The 21,088-nt window shown below is 41.7% G+C and overlaps 1 protein-coding gene across 3 annotated transcripts in view; it reads left to right on the top strand.

Annotated features, from left to right (window-relative positions):
* The window catches only part of plxnb1a (plexin b1a), an 82,734-nt gene that overhangs the window by 45,569 nt on the left and 16,077 nt on the right, over positions 1-21,088 (top strand). For 2 of the 3 annotated variants that reach the window (XM_050066245.1, XM_050066247.1), the window contains 24 exons: positions 324-506; positions 2,778-2,906; positions 5,295-5,395; positions 5,484-5,616; positions 5,892-6,048; positions 6,285-6,393; positions 6,848-6,956; positions 7,783-8,562; positions 10,497-10,595; positions 11,029-11,151; positions 13,358-13,451; positions 13,565-13,734; positions 15,031-15,182; positions 15,270-15,375; positions 16,509-16,645; positions 16,767-16,940; positions 18,001-18,235; positions 18,398-18,640; positions 18,847-19,023; positions 19,809-19,957; positions 20,162-20,262; positions 20,366-20,583; positions 20,683-20,861; positions 20,965-21,031. In XM_050066245.1, coding sequence (XP_049922202.1) covers positions 324-506; positions 2,778-2,906; positions 5,295-5,395; positions 5,484-5,616; positions 5,892-6,048; positions 6,285-6,393; positions 6,848-6,956; positions 7,783-8,562; positions 10,497-10,595; positions 11,029-11,151; positions 13,358-13,451; positions 13,565-13,734; positions 15,031-15,182; positions 15,270-15,375; positions 16,509-16,645; positions 16,767-16,940; positions 18,001-18,235; positions 18,398-18,640; positions 18,847-19,023; positions 19,809-19,957; positions 20,162-20,262; positions 20,366-20,583; positions 20,683-20,861; positions 20,965-21,031 — 4,125 coding nt within the window. The remainder of the gene's footprint in view (positions 1-323; positions 507-2,777; positions 2,907-5,294; positions 5,396-5,483; positions 5,617-5,891; positions 6,049-6,284; positions 6,394-6,847; positions 6,957-7,782; positions 8,563-10,496; positions 10,596-11,028; positions 11,152-13,357; positions 13,452-13,564; positions 13,735-15,030; positions 15,183-15,269; positions 15,376-16,508; positions 16,646-16,766; positions 16,941-18,000; positions 18,236-18,397; positions 18,641-18,846; positions 19,024-19,808; positions 19,958-20,161; positions 20,263-20,365; positions 20,584-20,682; positions 20,862-20,964; positions 21,032-21,088) is intronic. The other variant, XM_050066248.1, reaches the window with a different exon arrangement.

Below are 21,088 nucleotides of genomic sequence, written 5' to 3'. Positions count from 1 at the left end.
TTAAATCTAAATATGCAACTGAGGCATTATCTAATTAATCATGCAGTTTTGCATACATTCCCAAAGCAGAAATTTAAATTAAAATAAACAACCAAATGTGTATTTTAGATGTTTTCTTTTCACTAGTGTGAAAAAAACATGTTATGAAGGTAGAATAACCTAAAACCTAAGAATTGACCACTGTGTAAAAAAGCTAGGTTTTCATCCGGGGTGTCTTGCCTTAAGATCAATAGAAGTAAACGATACCATTAAAATGTTCTCCTTTGTATTAATTTAAGGACAAACCAGCTGACTTAAGTCTTTGTTGTGGTCATATGTTGTAGAATACCCTCAAGGCATATCCGTGTGGCTCCGACCACACCCCCAGTCCAATGGCAAGCCGGGCACCGCTGGAAGCTAAAGCTGTTTGGCACACCTCAGCTGCCCGTCTGACTGCTGTGGCTGTCAGCGTCAGAGACGGACACAGCATCGCCTTCCTCGGAGACTCCAAAGGGAATCTGCATAAGGTAGCTCATCCTACGTCCGACATACTTTGTGCCAGTTTCTGTAGGCCCCTCCTTAAGCTTGCCCCAGCATGCACTATAGGTGGGAGGCACCCTGGACGCATCACAGGTTTAACAGAGATCAGTGGGTTGTGGAAATATTTAAACAATTACCTAATTTCCTTTTAATTCAGTTTCCTAACTTTCCACTGAAGTCAGTCACACCAGTAGAGCCTCTCTAATACTGTGATTCATACAGCCCTGCCCTTGTGGCTGTTGCTGCCTGATCCTTCTAAGGAGGTGTATGGATCATTTCCCAGGAAAGCAAACACACCTCGCACTACATGAAACAGTTGCAACCCGTTTGAGGGATTTTCTGTGCCGGTTCCCATATACTTCTACATCGCTTCACATCACTTCACAACTACAGCCTGAAGATTCCAGTCATTCCAGCATTCACAGTTTTCCAACATACACAGACTAGCATACCACCATGACCGCATGCCTAATACATTTGCTTTTTGTTCTGTGCAGAATGTGATTATTGGAGACTAGTACTTGAAGCATTTTTTAGCTAATGTTTTAAGGCATTGATACGTCTTCTATGGTTTTTTGGAGGGTTTCTGGAATGTACTTTCCAAAAGCAGATTTTTGTATGACTCTTGCCTTCTTTGTACTGCTTTTTACAGTAATGCCCAAAAACTGCTGTGTCTCAGCACCTTTGAAACAACATCTGCATAGAGTTGATAGTCTCATGTTGGATGGTTGTAGACATAATACTGCTGTGAGGTATTCGGGGAGATGGTTATCGTGCAGTAGGCCTGTTTTGTGGTGTATGTGTGTTTGATGTGTGTAAAAGAGAGGGAGGGGGACACAGAGTCAGACATAGTGCTTTTAGGTAGCAGATCAAAGCAGCACTCCATGTAGCCATCTGAAGTAAGCTATTGTAACAGGATTATCGTATCACAGCAGGACAAATTCCACAGCATCCAGATACAGGACTGTGTGTGTGTGTGTGTGTGCGCGCACAAGCCCACAGTTGATGCCCCGTTTTAGACTTCATACTAGTATATTTGCGATGGCTTAGCTGGGGACAAATTAGTGTCTCCAGCTTAATTTTAATACAGTTGCAGTCAATCCACATGTTAATTACAACTGGTAGTGGTATCAACCATCTCAACTAAGCCTTGGCAAGATAGCAAACAAGTGTATTTCCCAAAATGTTGAACAATTTCTTCAAGGTTAGGTGAGGCCTGGTCTGTTTCAAAAGTGTCAAAAGTTGATCAACTCATATCTGGGGCAGCATGGTGGTCCAGTGGTTTGCACCGACACCTCACAGCAAGAGGATTCCTGGTTTGAAGCCAGCAGTAGAACGGGGCTCTTCTGTTGGGAGTTTGCATGTTCTCACCGTGTCTGCATTCCAGGTTCTCCGACTTCTTCCCACAGTCCAAAGACATGCAGTGTTGATTAACTGGTGACTCTAAATTGTCCATAGGTGTGAATGTGAGCATGAATGATGGTCTGTTTCTATGTGTCTGTCCTGTGATAGTCTGGTGACTTGTCCACGGTGTACCAGGCCTCTCGCCCACTGTCAGTTGGGATAGACTCCTGCACCCCCGCCAACTGTGCAAGGATAAGTGGTTACGGAAAATGAAAAAAAAAAAATTAAATCAACTAATATCCTCCCCTTTGTCTACTTATCTCAATTTCCCATACACCTGTTACAGATACAGTACAGATATTGCGTCTTCAATACAACATCACGTCATCTACAAAATCTGACATGCAAAACAACAAACTGCATAAATGTTTCCAAGTCACCAGGCATTACAGAGCTACTTCCCATGCCATTATGTGTTGAGTGCATCCTCTTAATGGGACAACTGATTCTCCATTCAGTTAACAGTGATCAAGTGAGAGCCTTCTGGAAAGAGGCATGAAAACCTCTGCTAATCTCATTAACATGAGGTAACATGAGAGTTTGAAGGCCTGGGAATCACTTAAGCCAGAGGTGTCTTCCTGTGCTTCATATTAGATTTGACTGGGCTGTAATCACATTCACGGCCACTTCTGCTGCAATCCTGCACAAGTGTGATTTGATTTGCGATGGAGTTGTAAGCTGAAGAAGATATATCTTTAGCATGATTTTCTTTTTTTGTCAGCTCTTCATTTTAGTTTTGCAGTATGAGAAATTTGGCTATTGTCTAGCTAGTGATACTTGTTTTATACAGTACTGTACATGTCATACTCCGCAATTTCTAAAGCACCTGTTGTTTTTCTGGTGCACTTCTTCAGGTATATCTTGGCCGAGATGGTCAGGTGGAGGTATACGCGAACATGACGATCCAGCCCAACTCCCCCATTAACAGTGACCTTTTATTGGACCAGAATGGAGCACACATCTACATCATGACCAAAACCACTGTAAGTCTAAAGATGTAGTAATGCTGTTTTGTAGGTACATGTAATTTTCTGTTTTAAAAATTACACAGCATGAACTTCAGCAGATTATGTTAGCAAGTAAGCTTTCACAAGTTTTATCTGTGAACTACTCAACAGATGTATTAACAGCTGTACCTTTCTTGTTGCGTCTGTCCATTCAACCACTCACCCAGATGTCTCCATACATGGGACCGAACATGGCTTGTCATTCATCGTCAGACAATTTATCGTTTGTCAGAGTTTTTCAGGCTTTGATACTTCCTCAAGCTGTGTCCTTCACACACAAAAATAGGATAAAAGAATAAGAGGCAAAGAACATAAGAGAGAACAGAGAGGCCAGCTGGCTTTTGGGGTCAGAGGTCATAACCCCACTGTGATGGGTACAACAGTCAGCAGGAGGTGTAAGGTCTGACATAACAATGGTATTGATCAAAGAAAGTGGCCTCTATTGTGTTGGCACACTCCCTACAGAGTGCCTGTGTGGGTAGCCATAGATGCTGATAAATGGATGGGAAACTGCTAGTCTATACATTGCATGGCTTGTCTCACTTCTGGACCACTGGGCGTCATAATCTGAATGTGAATCTGAATGAAGCCTCAGGTTATATTTAATATTCATTAGTAGAAAACAAAAATAATTCTGATTACACGCTTCACAATTTCCATTAAACAACTGGTAGTATGTCATAAGCAGACTGGAGTTATCGTTTCAGACAGACATATTATAATATTTTTGTGTAGGCAAAGCTAATGAACGACTATTTCTCTGGCGAATTAATGCTGACCCACATAAAGAGGCAAAACATAAGAAGATTTATTCAAATCAACTGTAGCGACATTACTAAATGAAAGCAAGAAAATATAATGTTTATTTAGTAGTTGAATGCTCGGGTAAAAGCCAGTGGATGTTTAGATTAATTTACTCTTAATTGTCATGATTACGTTAAAGCTCAACAGACTCAACTAGTGTTATCATATCAAGCTAATGGAATACCAGTAACGTTACGCCTGTTTTAAATAGTTTGACATTATAAGCTAATGATAGATAACTAGCAGGGCTACACCATAACATTAGCTGTAAGAGTATTAATTCAAAGTTTAGCTAACACACTGAAAAAGGCAAAAAGGTAAAGGAAATAACATAAAGGTATTATTATGGACCTTAACGCTGTCAGTAGTTTAAAAAAATACATTGTTTAGTTTAAACTCACACTAGCTGACTAGAGGTTAAGTAGCTAACTAGCTTAGCTGTGCTAGCATTGTCAGGAATGCTAATGTTAGTTAACTAGTCAACTGTAATAACTAAGAGAACGGCTAGACTGCTTTTTCAGTCAGCCACACAAATAACTTGCACTTTACTGAATAACTACTTGGCCTAAAGTTGAAGGGTCTGACACAATTAATCTATGGACAGCAACCATGGACCGTTACTCTGTGGCCACCAAACTTAGAAGCTTAGTGGACTGTGGGGCCAGTGCTTGATAATATTAGTGTCTATCCCTGAATATACTATATGTTTGCAAAGATATATTTTTTATTACGTTCATGTCTTTTCATTTATTGAAATGTCACAGCTAAGGAAGGCTGTGTAAAGTTACATTATGCTTAATGGCCTTTTCTGTCGCTATATTCTGCATAGATTTACATTTGGGCTATTGATAATGTACTTCAGCCACAAAATTCAGGGGATGAGTGGGCAGTTGGGCCAGTGGTTAAAAATATTAGTATCTGTCCCAGAAGTAATGTTAACATTACATTATTTGCCGGTAGATATCCAGCTAAGCTTGATAGCCCATTGGCTATCATGAAAGCAATTGGCATGAATTCATGAATAGAAGTCATTTAATATTGTTATGTTATGCAGTCTTTTTTTGCAAACAACAGAGCAAAAAGTAAATAAATAAAGGAGCTACACAAAAGGTATCAAATAGTCTCAAAACTATCAAGAACTCTTCAGGATTTGGCAAAATAATTATGAAGTAATGATCCTTCTGCTTACTCGTTCAATTTGTAATTACTTTGTTTTTGGCCATCAAGATAAATCCAAGGCACTCTGGTGAAACTGTGAAATCCTTTTTAAGGTCTTTAGGCTTTATGCGGACTATAAGGTTATTGACCAACACACTGATTGATTGAGATGAGCAATCATTGCTTTATTCTTATTCATGCTGCAGAATTTGGTCCCTGAGTTTTTTTTTTAAATAAAAGATATTGGTAGCACAGCATATTGGGATTTATTATTTTTAAAACCATGAAGGTGAATTTTTACCTTATTATACAGAAGAGGCCATAAAGGTGAAACTGAGAAGATTTTAACTAGTAGCATGTCACTGGTATGTAGCTAATTACTCACTTATCTGTCATTTTCAGGTAGAGAAGCGTCCGGTGGCAGAATGTGGAGACCACCTGGATTGTCAGTCCTGTCTGTCTGCCAAAGACCCCTACTGTGGCTGGTGTGTCCTGGAGGGACGGTGAGTCAGTGTACTTATAACGGTGGGGCTACTGTAAATGCTCTCCTACATCCTTTCTTGTCTTTCTAACTTTTCTGTGTTATTTCAGGTGCGGTCAGCGCTGGGAGTGCCAGCGAGGGTCCATGCAGGGCCAGTGGCTGTGGAGTTTCAACCAGATGCAACAGTGCCTCAGTATCCAGCACCTCAGCCTCTACAACATTAGCCGAGGGGAGAAAACTGATGTAATGCAGGGGGAAGAGTGGGGAACAGATGGGAGTAATGTACAATAGTAGCCTACTGTGTGCCAGCTGTAGTCTTGCCTGACTAACCATCTGAAACATTCGAGTTAAAGTTGTATGGTAATCTTTTAGCTCTTTAAAGATAAGAGTTAAACCCAGAATTGGTGGACACAGCACTTTTACATTAACAAGAATCAATTTCTGCTCACTTTCTTTCATCTTCCACCTTTCTTTTCTTTTCCTGATGTCCTTTTCCCATTTCTGTCTCCCTTCCTCAGATTACAGTGTCAGTAGAGGGACTCCCAAGCCTCTCAGAAGGAGAGGCTTACTCATGCTTCTTCCAGGACACCGAGGTTCCTGCCTCACTCACTAACACTGGTGTGATATGCTCCACTCCTGATGCCAGCAGTCTGCCCCCCATTGGTCATGGAGATGGTGAGGTTTTTTTGTATTTGGTCAGCAGTTGTACCTAATGGTTAAACTTTGTGTCAGTATGTGCAAAACATACCAAGTAGGTTGCAATAAGAATTGTATTTTTTAAAAGCTTTAGTGCATGTCAAAAATTTGAAATTCATGACAGTGCCAAAGTAGCACTATGATGCTCTTAAGAATGACACAAAAGTTGGTCAGATAATTTGAAGCTGACATGTAACTGGTTTGTTGTGATGCAGAGTTTGTGATGGTGACCCTGTCACTGCGTTTCACAAATGTGACGGTAGCAGAGACAGAATTCACCTTCTACAACTGCAGCTTGGTCCAGCAGCTCTCTGGACGCAGGCCGTGAGTACATGCACACACATTTCATTGCCCAACATGATACATATTATCAAATCAATCCAGCAAAATACATTATGTTTTAGCAGGTCTACCAAGGTGTTTTTTAGCTTGTGACCTCTGACATATTAGATGACTGAGACCGGTTAGATCTGGTGCATAACCAAAGACATTAATAGCTGTTTTGATAAACTCAGTATTCACAAATGTGTTACATATCGTTTGGTAGAAGTAATTGTATTTTCTGCTGTAGTTCGACATGTGGGAATACCACATGGAAACTAAGCAAGATGCCAAAAAGTGCAAGCAAAAGGAACAGCAACGTGTAGTTAATACAGTGTTCGGTTCTGAGAATGTGGGGAATGAGTTGTGAGAGTTGTCACATACGCTTTCTAATGTTTTTACTGCCACTAATTTTTATCATGATTTGTGCCTGTACCCCTGCTGTGTGCCCTGCTAGATGCCAAGGGTGTGTTAGCAGTCGCTGGGGGTGTAACTGGTGTATCCACCAGCATGTCTGCACACACAAACACACCTGCAGCCAAGGAGTCACCATCTACAACCAAAATGTGAGTCAAAATCAAAGGGATACTTTGCTGATTTTTAACCAGGTCTGTTTCACTGCGGTGTGGGGAGTATGCGCAGATGAACTGAGTTTAAGGTGCTCCCCCTCCTGGAGCTCCTCGCCTATCTGACAAGCAAAGCAAAGTCATCCACTGGATGACTTGGTGGACTTTTGCTTATGGCATGGGGCCGGGAGTTCCCATCATCAAGCCAAACACTGTTCATTGGCACACACTGCCCATAATGCAGTGACATAGACCTGGTTGAAAATCAACAAAGTTTCCCATTAAGTCTGAAAAGGAAGGCTTGTGATTGCATTGATAGATGCTATAAAGATGTGTTGAGTCATGCTGTATGATCATTTTGGAGGAACTAACCATAAAGCTCAATCAACACCTCTTAAAAACTGAATATATCCGTATGTCCGAAGGTTGAATGTATTGAAGGGCTGTTGCATCAGACAGCATTAGTTTTAGCAAGGCATACCTAATAAACTCGCAACTGAGTGTATGCTGTATAGTCAAGGTAAAACGCTGTGTGGAATATAAGCCATTGTTTTTTTTTGTTTGGCTAAGCATTTATCATACTACACCGTGCAACATGCTGTACATATTAGTCTGTGCACGTGCCATGTGTTTGCTGTGTTTGGTGTAGTTTTGTTTTTCTGTTTGTCTTGTTTCTGTATAGTTTTATTTCCATATTTTTTTTCATTCATGAGTTGCCTCTTAATGTATCTGCGTACCCTTTTGTTTTATCCTAATTTTGTCTTCCCCCTGCTTCTTTTGTCCTCTCCTTTCCCTGCTTGTTCACTTGTGCTACTCCATCGTCAAGTTCAAACCGCCAACACCCACTATTCCACCACCCACCAGAAAACTGACCCCTTTACCTCCTACTGTCCGGGCTGCTACAACAACAACCACAACCACAACATTACAGCCACCACCCACAAAGACCCCTCCTCCTACCACAACAGCTGACCCTCCAACTTCCAGCACAGTGACACCATCTACCACCCTTAATACTACCTCCACCTCCCCCCTTACCCTGGCCACAACTACCCCCTCTGACAGGATCTTCAGCCAGGCCACCACCATCCACACTGATGTCGCCACCACTAACAGGTCCCTCCCTGATGTAGAGAGAATGACAGAGGGGGATGGTGGCACGACAAGAGGTTTTTCGGAGGAAGAGGAGACTGTAACCTTGAGTATCACTGTCGAAACTCCCTACACTACATTACCCAGCAACACTAGTGGCCAGATAGACTCTGACCTGAGATTTTTAGAGCCTCTTGTTGAAACAGTGGGTTCTTCCACTGATGTAAGCTCAACCACCTCCAGTGAAGTGTCCCTTTCAATGGACCTCTCTGTCAGTGACAATAAGGAGTCCATTCCTCTGGCCACCTCTGAAGAGAAGGACTCACCTCCATGGTTGGATGAGCAGGAGAAGCCAGAGGAAGAGACTGACGTGGACTCTGCAACAGTTTCGTATGTTGCAGGCACCAGCGAAAAGCCACTCATGTTTACAGAATCACCTGAAACAGTTATCGACCCCAACTCTGAATCTGCGGCGAACTACCAATCAGATTCTTCGACTGACACTTATTTTCGGGTGAGTGCAGAAGCCACGTAGGCAGCTAGTCTAGAAATTGAGCTGTTGCACCAGTCATCGTGAGAAACTACTAAAAGAAAAGTCAGACATATTTTGTGTTTTTTAATCAAGAGATAGATTCGAAAAATTATACCACTCTCAAATATGTCTGTTAAATAGGAAGCTACAACCAGAGGGTGTTAGCTAAGCTTGACATTAAGACAGACTTTCAGTTGGCAGCTGTAGCATTTGACCAGTGCAAACCCTCCAGTGCCAGGTGACACAGCGGGCTAGTGGCCAGCAGCAGTGCTTGGTCTGACCAGTGTAACGGCAGCAACAGAAATTTTACTGATTAGGCAAGGAGTCAGGGCTGTCCACTCCCCCAGAACTGGGTATGTGCTGGCTGGATTTGGGTTGCTGCAGCTGCTGACTTGGGGTCCATCTCCACAGCTGCTGCCCCCTCTCCTCCCAGCTAGGTGGTCTGTAGTGGCAGAGGACACATGTTAAATGTCATTTGAGGCTCTAGTATTAGCTACATAACCATGAACCTGGAGCCGCAGCTATGAGTTTTGGGATCTGCTTAGCAGAAAGCTAAACTAGTAGCAGCATCTCTGAAACGTTTCGCCAGATTGAGACGTGTTTTGTTTGGTTTACTGTCAGACTCTCTTTTTGATCAGTCCATCTTTCTTCATTGGGTTGCTTTGCAGTGTAGGCAGTTGATGCCAATAGAAATAGAACAGCCAATAGAAATGCCCTCTCTCTGAAATGACCTATGATTGGTCAAAGCCTTCCGGCACAGGCTAGATTTCCTAAAGGCTGACAACAGAGCCAAGACAAGGTGCAGAAGTCTAGTTTTCTCTCAGACCACTTAAATTACAATATACTCAAAGTTTATTATGGGACTTTTGCCCAATAACACCAAAACAAACTTAGCTTAACTCAGCTTTTATCTGCAGTAAATATACTGTGTAACTACAGTCAGCATCCTCAGCAATGCAAACAATACTGAATGCTACACTTGTATTGCTGTTATCTTTATTAGCTCTGCTGTCAACAAGAAAGGCAAATGACTGACTCAAAATCAATGTAATCTTAGATGCAAGGATGGAATTCAAGGCACTTACCTGACAGGTCTTATTGACCCGTCTACCCATACCATTTGTGTTCATCTCACCCAACGCTAGCTGCATTTTCTCCAACAAGCCAAGCAAAGTTGCTCTGCCTGATTATGGCATAAGTTCTTTTTCAAGTCAACTCCCTCCATGTGTTTTACTTGCATGTCTAAAGTCTCATTGCTGTGGTATGTTTTTGTGTTGGCAGTCGTTTAGGTATTGCTTCTTTTTAAGTTTTGTGTTTTTCAACTCCTTTGTTTTCATAGTCTCCTATTTCGGACTTTCTGCTAGGCCAGGTTTAAGATGAGATAGCTACTCCCACATTGGATTTATTTAATTTTAGAGGGCTCTGAGATGACTTAAGTTAGATCATTTTTGTGGACAGTCTTACGGGCAAATCTGGGTTTGGCAGAATTGAGGAGAATGCCCATATTCATGGCACCAACTGTGACGTTTTGGTTAGAAGGAATGATTATTTGAGGCTGATTTTCATGGTTAACGCTAAGTTCCTTGGTTCTAGTCAAAGCAAATAGCAACAGTTTAGTAAAACTCTTCTGATGTTGTTGCATGACAATACCCACATGCACAATGTCTGTACAAAAAGATCAGGGCAGAGGAGCTTGCATGACCTGCACATAGCCCTGATGTGAACATCTTTGGTATGAAGTGGATGAGCTGGGCTTTATTGTAGTACCTTACCCAAATGCTACTTGTTCCAACAGTTCAAACATCTAGTAGAAGTCTGTCTCAGACAACTCTAAATTCAAAATGAAAGTATAGCTGTGTTTTCTTTCCCTTGTGTGTAAATATTTCTTATTGTAATGGCTGATAATGTGTCATCAGGAATGTCCGTGTGTGGAGAAAGTCCAGGATTCCTCTCTCCTACCCGTCAATGTGGAGAGAAAAGTCACTCTGGTGGGACAATACCTAAACCTGTTTCAGGTAATGTAACCAACCACAACAGTCCCTTGCTTTACTAGGGTAAGACTACATCTAATATATTGTACAGTTAAGTCTTTTCACCAGCAGCCAGTACGAGAGCAGCTTTGCAATCACATTCTGTAAAGTAATTTTCTCTGGGATATGGCTACATGTTCTGTTTCAGTTAATAAGGACATAAAGGCTCATATTAAAAGCTCTAGACCACAGGGGAGGTTTGATGCATGCTGTGGTTTAGGATGGATTTCCACTGCAACAACAAGAGTTTTAGTGTTTGTTTTGTTTTCCCCTGACATCGAAATTGCACAAAACAGCTTTTTTGCAGTGAAACTGTGTGACAGTAGCATAAAGATTTCACTGTACCCCTACTGACAGGTCAACATGTGTTTATTTTGTCATGTCTGTGTACTTAAATCCATGTGATGTGTACATTTAGGATGAGAATTTGGACTACGAGTGTGTGTTGGACATTGAGAATCAGTCAGTAGTGGTGGATGCCGACGTGGAGCCGGATGCCACACAACAGTCAGTCTTCTTTATCACCTGCCAACCCCACCAGGTCAGAAAATATCCCAATACAGTTATTCATCTCAGGGTGTTGTGTTTAGTTTACACTCTTCAAAGTCTGTCAATAATAACATCTTGTTTTTTTTAAGCTCCAGAAAAAGTGGAAACAGTGGATATTAATGACTAAATAATCAACAATCACTGTTAAAGTTTGGGGTAAAAAAGTATGCAGAATCGTATGCAGAAATTCATGACACCACCTCTTTCCAAATGAACCCTGCTGACGTCAAACCAGTCAGAAAAACAAGGACAAAAACAGAAATGCATTCATCTGTAGTATGAAATAACCCCAATGGTTCAGCCTTTAGTGGAATATAATAACATTCATAGTAACAAGCTGACTAAGAAAATAGGTTTTCAGCCCTTGAAAAACAGGCCTCTACCATGAAGTGCAAGTTTCCTATGACGGCCTAATGTTAAAATCTGTTCATTTACAGTAGCTTTTTTTTTTTTTTTCGGTAATTAAAAGTATTCTGTATTTTTTTTACCTGGATTTTTTTTCCTCATATTTTTGAGACAGTGTTAAAATTTGGTCTAGTACTGAGATAGACAGGCAGCAATGTAATCCCGACAGGCAATTGTGCATCATCAATTTACGTTAAAGGGATAGTGCACCCAAAAATGAAAATTCAGCCATTATCTACTCACCCATATGCCGACGGAGGCTCAGGTGAAGTTTTAGAGTCCTCACATCCCTTGCGGAGATCGGCGGGGGGAGTGGCCAGCACACCTAATGGCTGACGGCGCCCCAGACTAACGTCCAAGAACACAAAATTGAAACCACAAAGTATCTCCATACTGCTCATCCGTAGTGATCCAAGTGTCCCCGACATAAAAAGTTGTTTCGAAAAACATCATATGAACTCAAAAAAATCTTGCTCAAGGAGAAGTCTGAAGTTTTTAAACTGTCAAAACACTGTCAAAATCAGCTAAATATTTAACCATGGCATTGAAAATCTTTTAGATTTAACCCATATTAAGCCAGGTAAGTCCCTTTGAGATCAGTGATCTGTTTTATAAGGGAGGCCTGACATAGACAGCAGCACAGAAAAAGTTACAGCCCAACAACCACACAATAAAAAAACATAAAAGATATAAAGTAACATGTATAAATATTAGAGAACCCACGCACCTTATGGGAGCTTTAAAATCAGGCAGAGAGACCAACATTAACACTAAGCTATGCTTTTTGTAATGTCTCTCCGGTACTCCTCTCTTCAACTCTCACCAAAGTTTCCACCATTGATTTTCCTGCAACAAGTCACCTCTCACAAGATTTCAGATTTCCTTCAATGAGACTTGGTCTCAATAACAAACAGATCAGCAAAAAGTACAAAAAAACCCCATTTCATTTCTGTGTCGGGTTCTTTCCATAATGTTGTCAGACACTTGAAATATAGGAAAATACGGGCATGTCAGTGGCAAAACCAAAACCTTAAATAAACATAAATGAACAGCTCATGATCGAGCCTGTTTCGCTGTGTCAGCTGCAGCGGTCTCTCTTAGTACTGGACCTATTTCAAAAATTGTTGTCTCCATTAGTCACTTAGACAAAAAAAACATGGGAAAATGGTTGCCAGGTTTGGATAAAATAAAGATTCCTTTAAGTTTCTGTGGATGGCACTCTTTACTTTGTCTTTTCAGCCACGTTGGCTACTGGGCCCATGCTTACAACACAGATCTTCTTCAATCAATCAGTCAATCAATTTGTCACATGACAGATAAATCCATTTATTTCAAACAGTGTGATCACATTCATCACTCCCAGTGTCCAGCAAATGTACCATCTTTCATAAGCCCTTTACATATACTGTGAGTCAGTGTTGTGAAGCATCAATACAAGTATTTGCTTTTATAAAGATTGCCAACTTATTTGTCTGTCTCAATCTGATGGAGTAAACCCCACCCATGTGGTAGCATTCACAATGACTGCAAATCACTATGAATCAAGAAAAATAAAGCTCATAACCAAAACCAATCAACCATTGGCATGCTGTATTAGCAAACGTCAATAAACTGCTGTCTCCTGATCATGTGCCTCTGCTTTTCCATTAGTGTGTTTCATTAGCTGTCATAACTCGATCATTTGACACAGACTATAACTGCTCTGCACGTGGATGTGAATAACATCAACTCATATTCCACATCACAAGTAGTGCTTCTGCAGCTTTGACTGTTATTTGCTGCTCTCGTTTCAGTATGCCTATTCTGCACTGATGGAGGAATACCCAGCCATGATCAACGTCAGGAGAAAAAACAACTTCCTCATTGACAGCGCCGAGGATCTGTATGGTGGGGGCTGTTAATGCTGTGCTTTTTGCTTGTGTGTGTCTCTGTTGTACAGTTGTTTGCCTTTAAGATAATGTAATTTCCTCACACACTTGCTTTTCTCTCCCTTGTTCCAGTGACTCTGTTCAACTGTTCAGTGGGGCGGTCAGACTGCAGCAGATGTCGCACAGCCGACCCCAAGTATGGCTGTGTTTGGTGTGGCGGTGCTGCGAGCTCTCGCTGTGTGTACCAGGACTCCTGCACCGAGGAGATCAAACACACCTGTCCTGCACCCGTCATTCATTTCGTAAGAATCATTTACCATTTTTTGCTTTGCGAAAGAAAGTATGAGAAATGAGAGAAATAGGTGGAAAAAATTATGTTTCTGAAGATTTTATTTTTGTGTATTTTTGTTTATTTTTGGCCTTTTGTGTTATAGTAGTAATAGTCACTGTCTGAGAAAAGTGGTGCCCAGTTACAGTATGGTGCAAGTTGTTATATTGTTTTGACTGCAGGACTGGCTTTACAGTTTCTTTTATCTCTCATCTGACAAACTGGATGGGATGTGATTTTCAAACTTGAACTCCTCATTGAATTTGGTTTTTTAGTTCAGTCTTTTTTGCACCACATGGACTTTGAACTTGCAGCATGGCAAAAACAGACATCTATCAACTCCTCATTATTGTGGTTCTGCTTCTGTGTTTCAAAATACAACTTTAGATAATCAAATGAAACATTTTTAAAAAGGCTCAAGAGGCCTTTCTTTCCCTTAAAATTCAGTTTATTAAATATAAGGCCTTAAAAGCCATTAAATAGTCTTAAATTCGAATTTGTAAGGGCTTAACTTCCACAAAATTTCATCTAATTGTCCATCTTTTAATTCTTTAGTCAAAACGAGTCAAGCTGTTCTGCGTGTAAGTCCGCGTCTAATGATGCAAATCTGTAAATCTACCACTAAATCTAATACTGTCTTTTTGGCAAAATGTAGATTAACGTAACTCACTGTTATCTCTGCGCTAAATTACATATATACTGCTAACCTTTATAATAACCTGCAGTGCAGAATAAGTAAAAAAAAAATTCTCCAAAAGTCAGTCTTAAATTATTTGGTTAAAAAATATCTTTAAAAGGTCTTAAAGTGCATTAAATTTTAGTGTCTGATACCTGTAGACACCCTGAGTAGAGAGATAACAGGAAATGAGGGAAGAGGGATGGGGAATGACGTGCAAGAATAGTCCCCACTATAACAGAAGCAGCTGATGTTGTGGTTCATGGTTTGCGTCTTTACCCCTGGACCACCAGGCTGCCCTAATATAGTTTTGTGTAATCGACTAAACAACAGAATTTAAGGCATTTGCATTGGAAATTTGACTAAGTTGCAAATAAGTCATTGATTTTTTTACCCCTCAGTTTGTATTCAGTCAGTCTGTCAATAATCAAACCATAAAACCAGTTTCAATAATTGTATTGAACCTTGAACCGACTGTATCGTTTAGTTCTTTGTGGACACCCATTTTTATGTCAAGCTGTCATGGTAGCTGAGTCATGATGTCAGAACAAGACATGTTGAACTTTTCTTACTCTTGGTCCTCTTGTGTTTCAGCTGGACCCAGTATCCGGCCCCGTAGAAGGAGGGACAGTAGTGACCATTTCAGGCTCTAACCTCGGTCAGAGAGCTGAGGACATTCAGAACTCGGTCACAGTTGCTGGGGTCCCCTGCAGTGTCATCCACAGCCGATATGAAGTCTCCTCAAGGCAAGTTGTGGGTACATCTAAACATAAACTGCTTGCAGTTTTTTCCATCTTCTGTGATTGTGACAATGGTTCGTCTTTATCTTGCAGGATAGTGTGTGAGACTACGAGCAGTGGAGGAGAGAAGAGTGGCCAGGCCTCAGTCAGAGTGAGGGGAGGAGGAGTCGGACTCTCTGCTCAAATGTTCAGCTTCCAGGTAAATGCCTCAGTAGCCAGTATGATTACATGCACACAGAAATCCTCAGAGTTCTCCCCTAACCTCAGCCTTACTGTGGAGGCTTCTCTTGGTGAGAGCACAGTTTGTCCTCGCAGCACAAATATGTCTGAATTTTACGTTTCAATTTTACAGAGGTCTGGTAAGATCACTTCTTTGTAACTCTACACCCCCATTTTTTTTATCTTCAAACTTGTAGTCCTCTAATGCTGTCTCACTTGAGGACATTTATCAGACTTCATGCAGCTCCCTCTGCCACACAGGGCTTGTTTATTTACGTGCATGTAAACCCGCCGAATATCTACAGAAACTCCTGCTACACCCTTGCTGCAAGCCTGCCTTGGTCTCGCAGGATTGTTGGGATAATTATACTGTAGCAAGTAAACAAGTATTTAAAAAACAAAGACATCTCTCGGGTATTTTCACACCCAGTTCACAAGCAGCAGTTACTTTGAATCCTTGCATGTTTTCCCCCTGAGTTTGGTTCAGTTACGTATATGAGAACACAGTAATCGCTCTTGGGTGTGGACCAAAACAGACGTAGCAAGACCTCACTGAGAGGGGAGTCCATTGGTGCTTTTCTAAACTAATCCTGGAATGCCTTTGGAGAATGTGGTGTTACTGTGATTGGGTACAACTTCAGGAAGCAATAAGGATGATCTGTTGTAACAATCCATAAACGCAGCTGTTTAATGTGTGTATATTCATGGAAAAGAAAGCGCCTTCCCACAGAAGATTTCCGACCAATTTAAGGAACGACGGCTCCCACATGGCTTTTTATTAATAAGGCTTCATTTAAAATTGTACTGTGTGAAGTGTAAGTGAGCCGCTGCAATGCAGTAACAGCATGTCTCCTTATTTACATTACAGTAAAAGGTCTGTAGGTTTGACAACAGCCTTAATGAAGAAGCCAAAGTGACAAGCAATTAAATTGTTATACTGGCTCGCTGTGATGCAGCCTTCTAGTGTTTCCCAGAATGCCCCGGTGTCTCTTTTATCCTCCCAATAAATCACACGCTCACTATCAGTTTATTGATTATGCTTTTTCTCTGTCTCGTGCATCGTTGCATCTCATCCTGTATCTGTCTTTGTCCACTCATCTGCTCCATTGCCAGGATCCTGTACTGAGCAGCATCTTCCCCCAAAGAGGGCCCAAGGCAGGAGGCTCATCTCTCACCATCACAGGCCGCAGACTGAGGACTGGACACCCGAGTGAAGTCAGCGTCCTAATCGGAGGGGTGCCATGTGTGGTGTAAGTACCTCTAAATGACCTTGAACAAAAACTATGAGTTAAAAAAGCAAATTTTCTCCTTGTGTAACAGACTGATTAATATTTGGGATAAAATGACTGGAATGTGTCTGTCTCTGTTCAGGTTAAACATCCAGGAGGATCAGATCAGCTGTCTGACGAGAGGCAGCAACAGAACAGGGGAACATGGCATCACTGTGCGGTTTGGTGGCACAGAGCGCCATCTACAGGGATCAGTGTATCATTACACCCCCAACCCCAACATATCATCGGCTACACCATCAAAAAGCTTTCTCAGGTCAGTCTGATTTTAGTGTATAGTTAAACCATATACTTAATGAACATTGTATAACTGATATAGTGACACTGTTTCATTAGGGCAAGAATATCCCAGCTCTGTCCAAAGATTGTGACCTTGATACAGTTTAAAGCTTTACTGTTTAAACCTGAACACAAGCTAAAGTCGCAGAGCCTTCACTCTCCGCTAAAAAGCCTAATCCTGCATTAGAAAAGTATGCAGTTAAAACAACCAAAGAGCTAATAAATCGATAGTGTCGAAGCATCAGAGAGAAGAAAACACTGATTTTTTTAATAGAAGAAGCCTATTAGGAATGTATAATTGTTAAGATAAAAAAATACGGCCTACATAATACATGGAATTGTACATAAAGTTCCTAAAAATATCAGGAAAACTTCATCCCTCTCTCCACAAAGCCTCTACTTGTGCTTTTGCTCTGGCTTTTTAAGATGCTTAATGCTTAATAGTAGGTGTCATGACTCAGGATGCTGATTTGTTTGAAATAATGCACAAGTGACGACCATGTGTTATAACTAAATGCTAAGTTGTCATTGCCATTTTGTTCAAGTTACAAAAAACTGTATTTAGAATCGTGCTCCTTCCATGTCTATTTGTAGGTATACATGCGATGCAGTTTGCAAAGCATTTAAAGTAAGGGAAAAAAATCATTAAGTGAGGATAAAATAACTATTGATTTTTATAATAGTCCTTGCAGACGTCCAGACACCAGGGTGGTATAGGCATTTCAATTAGATGCAAGTATAATCAATGACAACAGGGAAAACAAAAATGTCTGCTCCACAACAAGTTCAGCAGAAGAAAATTCTTTCTTTTGCACTCTGTTACTTTCTCGACACATGCAAAACAGCCTGGCAGCCGACCCTTTCTATCTAAGAAAATGCTGCTGTGCGCACTTCCATTTGTAGTATTAGTAAATACAAATGTTAAAGATTTTGGTGAAGCTAAGCTTTACAGTCATTTGTGACATACGTAGGTAAATATCCACAGGCAGTTTTTTTTTAATGTAACATGAAATCACTTCCTCTGCTTGCCTCTGCAGTGGAGGCCGAATCATTAGAGTTTCTGGTCAGAACCTGGATGTGGTCCAAGAGCCGAAAATGAGGGTCACCCTCAGCCCCCCTGATACTCTCCCTCCCAGGAAGAGAAGGAGTGTCAATGGGAGAAAAAAAGGGAGCCTGAACAGAGAACGGGATCGTCGGGGTCTGCTGAAGAGATGGAGGAGGATCGTCCCAGAAGTGGACTGCTCTGACGGGACACTCTGCCATGTCAAACAGGTCTGCCGCATACAGAAAGTTAAATGCATTTAAACTGTAAACATATTTATGGTTTTCTTTAAACCTGTGAAGTATATAAGCCTAAATACAATTCAGCATGGAGGGAATGTTCTCGTATATACCCCATATGCTTAATTTCATTGCCTCTGTGCTCCCCTCCAGTACGAGTCTCGCTGCACAGTGAACAGCTCTTCCCTCATCTTGTGTCCGACTCCGGCGGTGGGTCCAGAGGCCAGGAGGGCTCGGGTTAAAGTTCATTTCCTGTTGGACAGCCTCCATTTTGACTTCAGCACTGTGGGGAATGAAGCCTTCAGCTATGAGCAAAACCCGAAGCTCTACCCGCTGAACCAGAACGACCCCAGCAAACCGTACCACCACAAACCTGGCAGCATCATCTCTGTCGAGGTGGGGACCAGTAATCTTTGATAAAATCCACTTTTCCTCTTGTTTCTACTCCTAGTGTCTGAGCTGGTGTCCAGCCTTCAGAACAGCTTTGAAAACTAACAATTGCAGTGACAGTGTTATGATTATGAACACTGAAACTCCCTATAATACTGCAGTTCAGCTCAGACAAGTCATGCTGTATGTCATGTTGTGTCTGTCTACTCTAGGGAGAGAACCTGGATCTAGCCATCTACAAGCATGAGGTGGAGGCTCGGATAGGGGCGGGGGTGTGTTTGGTGAAGACACTGACACACAGCCACTTGTACTGTGAGCCACCAGCTCAGCAGCCCTCAGTCACAGCCAGCAAGAAACAGGATGGCACGGACAGTCTGCCTGAGTTCACAGTGAGTAGATGTTACTGATAACCTGGAATTAAAGTTGTACATGTACTGCAGCCAAGGACTTTGGTTAGCTTTAAGGGACCTTTTATGCTTTCTCAAATAATCAGGTTAAACGTATGGAAAAGTAATCCGTGTGAGCAACAACCTCACGCTTCAGACTGTTTTTTTTTTCTACTTTGGCTACAAGATGACGTCAGCTTGTCACAGATTTCTTTTTACTCAAGGCACATGACTGATACACTGCTACATGTGGCTAATTGCTAACATCAGAGAAACATGTAATCTTGGTTGCTGACGTTGTTAATTTCCTCCATATTATGGGTCATATTCCAGCTGGAACATGTCCAGCTGTAAAGATTTTGGTTTAGAAGCTTTTACTGGGGATTTTTCACAGTAGAGAGTGCCGCCATACTGTGTTAGTCATTCCCCGGCTGCAGTGAAAGTGCAGAGACACTGATATACCAAAGGCCCGCAAATGCTGACCAGTCAGAGCAAACATAGCTTTTTCAGAATGGGAGCATAAAGAGATAGGTGCTAAAATGAAATATTTCAGACAGAGGGTGAAAACAGCACAGACAGTATGAGAATTTTTTTTTTTTTTTTAAACATTGACGCATGTGAACATGTCCTAGCAGAACCCAAAATGAACTTAATAAGTCCCTGTTAAACGAGTGGAGAAAGATTTAGCAGCAAATAAATATGGAGGAGCAACAGTGCGTGACTGCATACTAAACTGTTAACTTCAAACTTGTTGGTCTGTGACTGTAAGTCTCTGATTATGCTTCCAGGTGAAAATGGGGAATCTAAACTTCTCCCTGGGCAGAGTGCAGTACGACAGCCAGGCTCAGTCGACATTTCCTCTTGAAGCTCAGGTGGGAGTCGGGGTGGGAGCCTCCATAGTGGCTCTCATTGTGCTCATCATAGTCCTCATATACAGGTAAACACGGACAGTACTCGGGTAATCTCTCTTCAGTTCAGCTGACTTACCTTACTGCCCTCAACAGGCTGCAGTGTACAGTAGTTCCAATATGATTTTTAGTCATACATGCTATCCAATTCTATAGTTGTGTTATTCTTCTATTCCCAAAGTGCTGCTTAATTTCTTTACCTGAATATTGTCTGCGTCATTGTTGTTTGTCAGGAGGAAGAGTAAACAGGCCATGAGGGATTATAAGAAGGTGCAGATCCAACTGGAGAACCTGGAGACCAGTGTGAGAGACCGCTGTAAGAAGGAGTTCACAGGTACAAGCTAAAGCTTCTGTTACTAACTTTAAAAAAAGAATCAGCTTAATAATTGTCCCAACAAACACAAACTGAGGCCTTCTATCCTTTCCCCCTCCTTCAGACCTGATGACAGAGATGATGGACATGTCCAGTGATCTGGTGGGTTCAGGGATTCCCTTCTTGGATTACCGGGCATATGCTGAGCGCATTTTCTTCCCAGGCCACCAGGAGTCGCCACTGAGGCGAGATCTGGACGTTCCTGAGAGTCGAAGGCAGACTGTGGAGCAGGGGCTGGTTCAGCTGTCCAACCTGCTCAACAGTAAACTCTTCCTCACCAAGGTCAGTCAACAGGGTCATGAGTTTTTATTATTTCCTTAATTGGGGCAGACATATTTTGAGGACACTACTTTTCCCAATAACTTCCCGTTGTCTCTCCAGTTTATTCACACGCTGGAGGTTCAGCGGACTTTCTCCCCAAGGGACCGGGCCTATGTGGCCTCTCTGCTGACTGTGGCCCTGCACGGTAAACTGGAGTACTTCACAGACATACTGAAGACACTGCTTAACGATCTAGTGGAACAGTATGTGGCCAAGAACCCCAAACTGATGCTCAGGAGGTGAGGGTGAAGTCAGTTCGTCTAGTTTATAAAGGTATCTTCAGCACAGGTACTGTCTCCATCCATAAATTGTTCGCTTACATGTGCAATCTATCTTTTCCAGAACGGAATCGGTGGTTGAGAAGCTTTTGACAAACTGGATGTCCATCTGTCTGTTTACCTTTCTGAGGGTATGTACGCTAGTATTTTGGACCTGACCACAGATCAGTGAATAAAGATGAAATCTG

Source organism: Epinephelus moara, chromosome 16, assembly GCF_006386435.1.
Source record: "Epinephelus moara isolate mb chromosome 16, YSFRI_EMoa_1.0, whole genome shotgun sequence".
Lineage (NCBI taxonomy): Eukaryota > Metazoa > Chordata > Actinopteri > Perciformes > Serranidae > Epinephelus > Epinephelus moara.
This window is presented reverse-complemented; position numbering and strand designations above follow the sequence as displayed.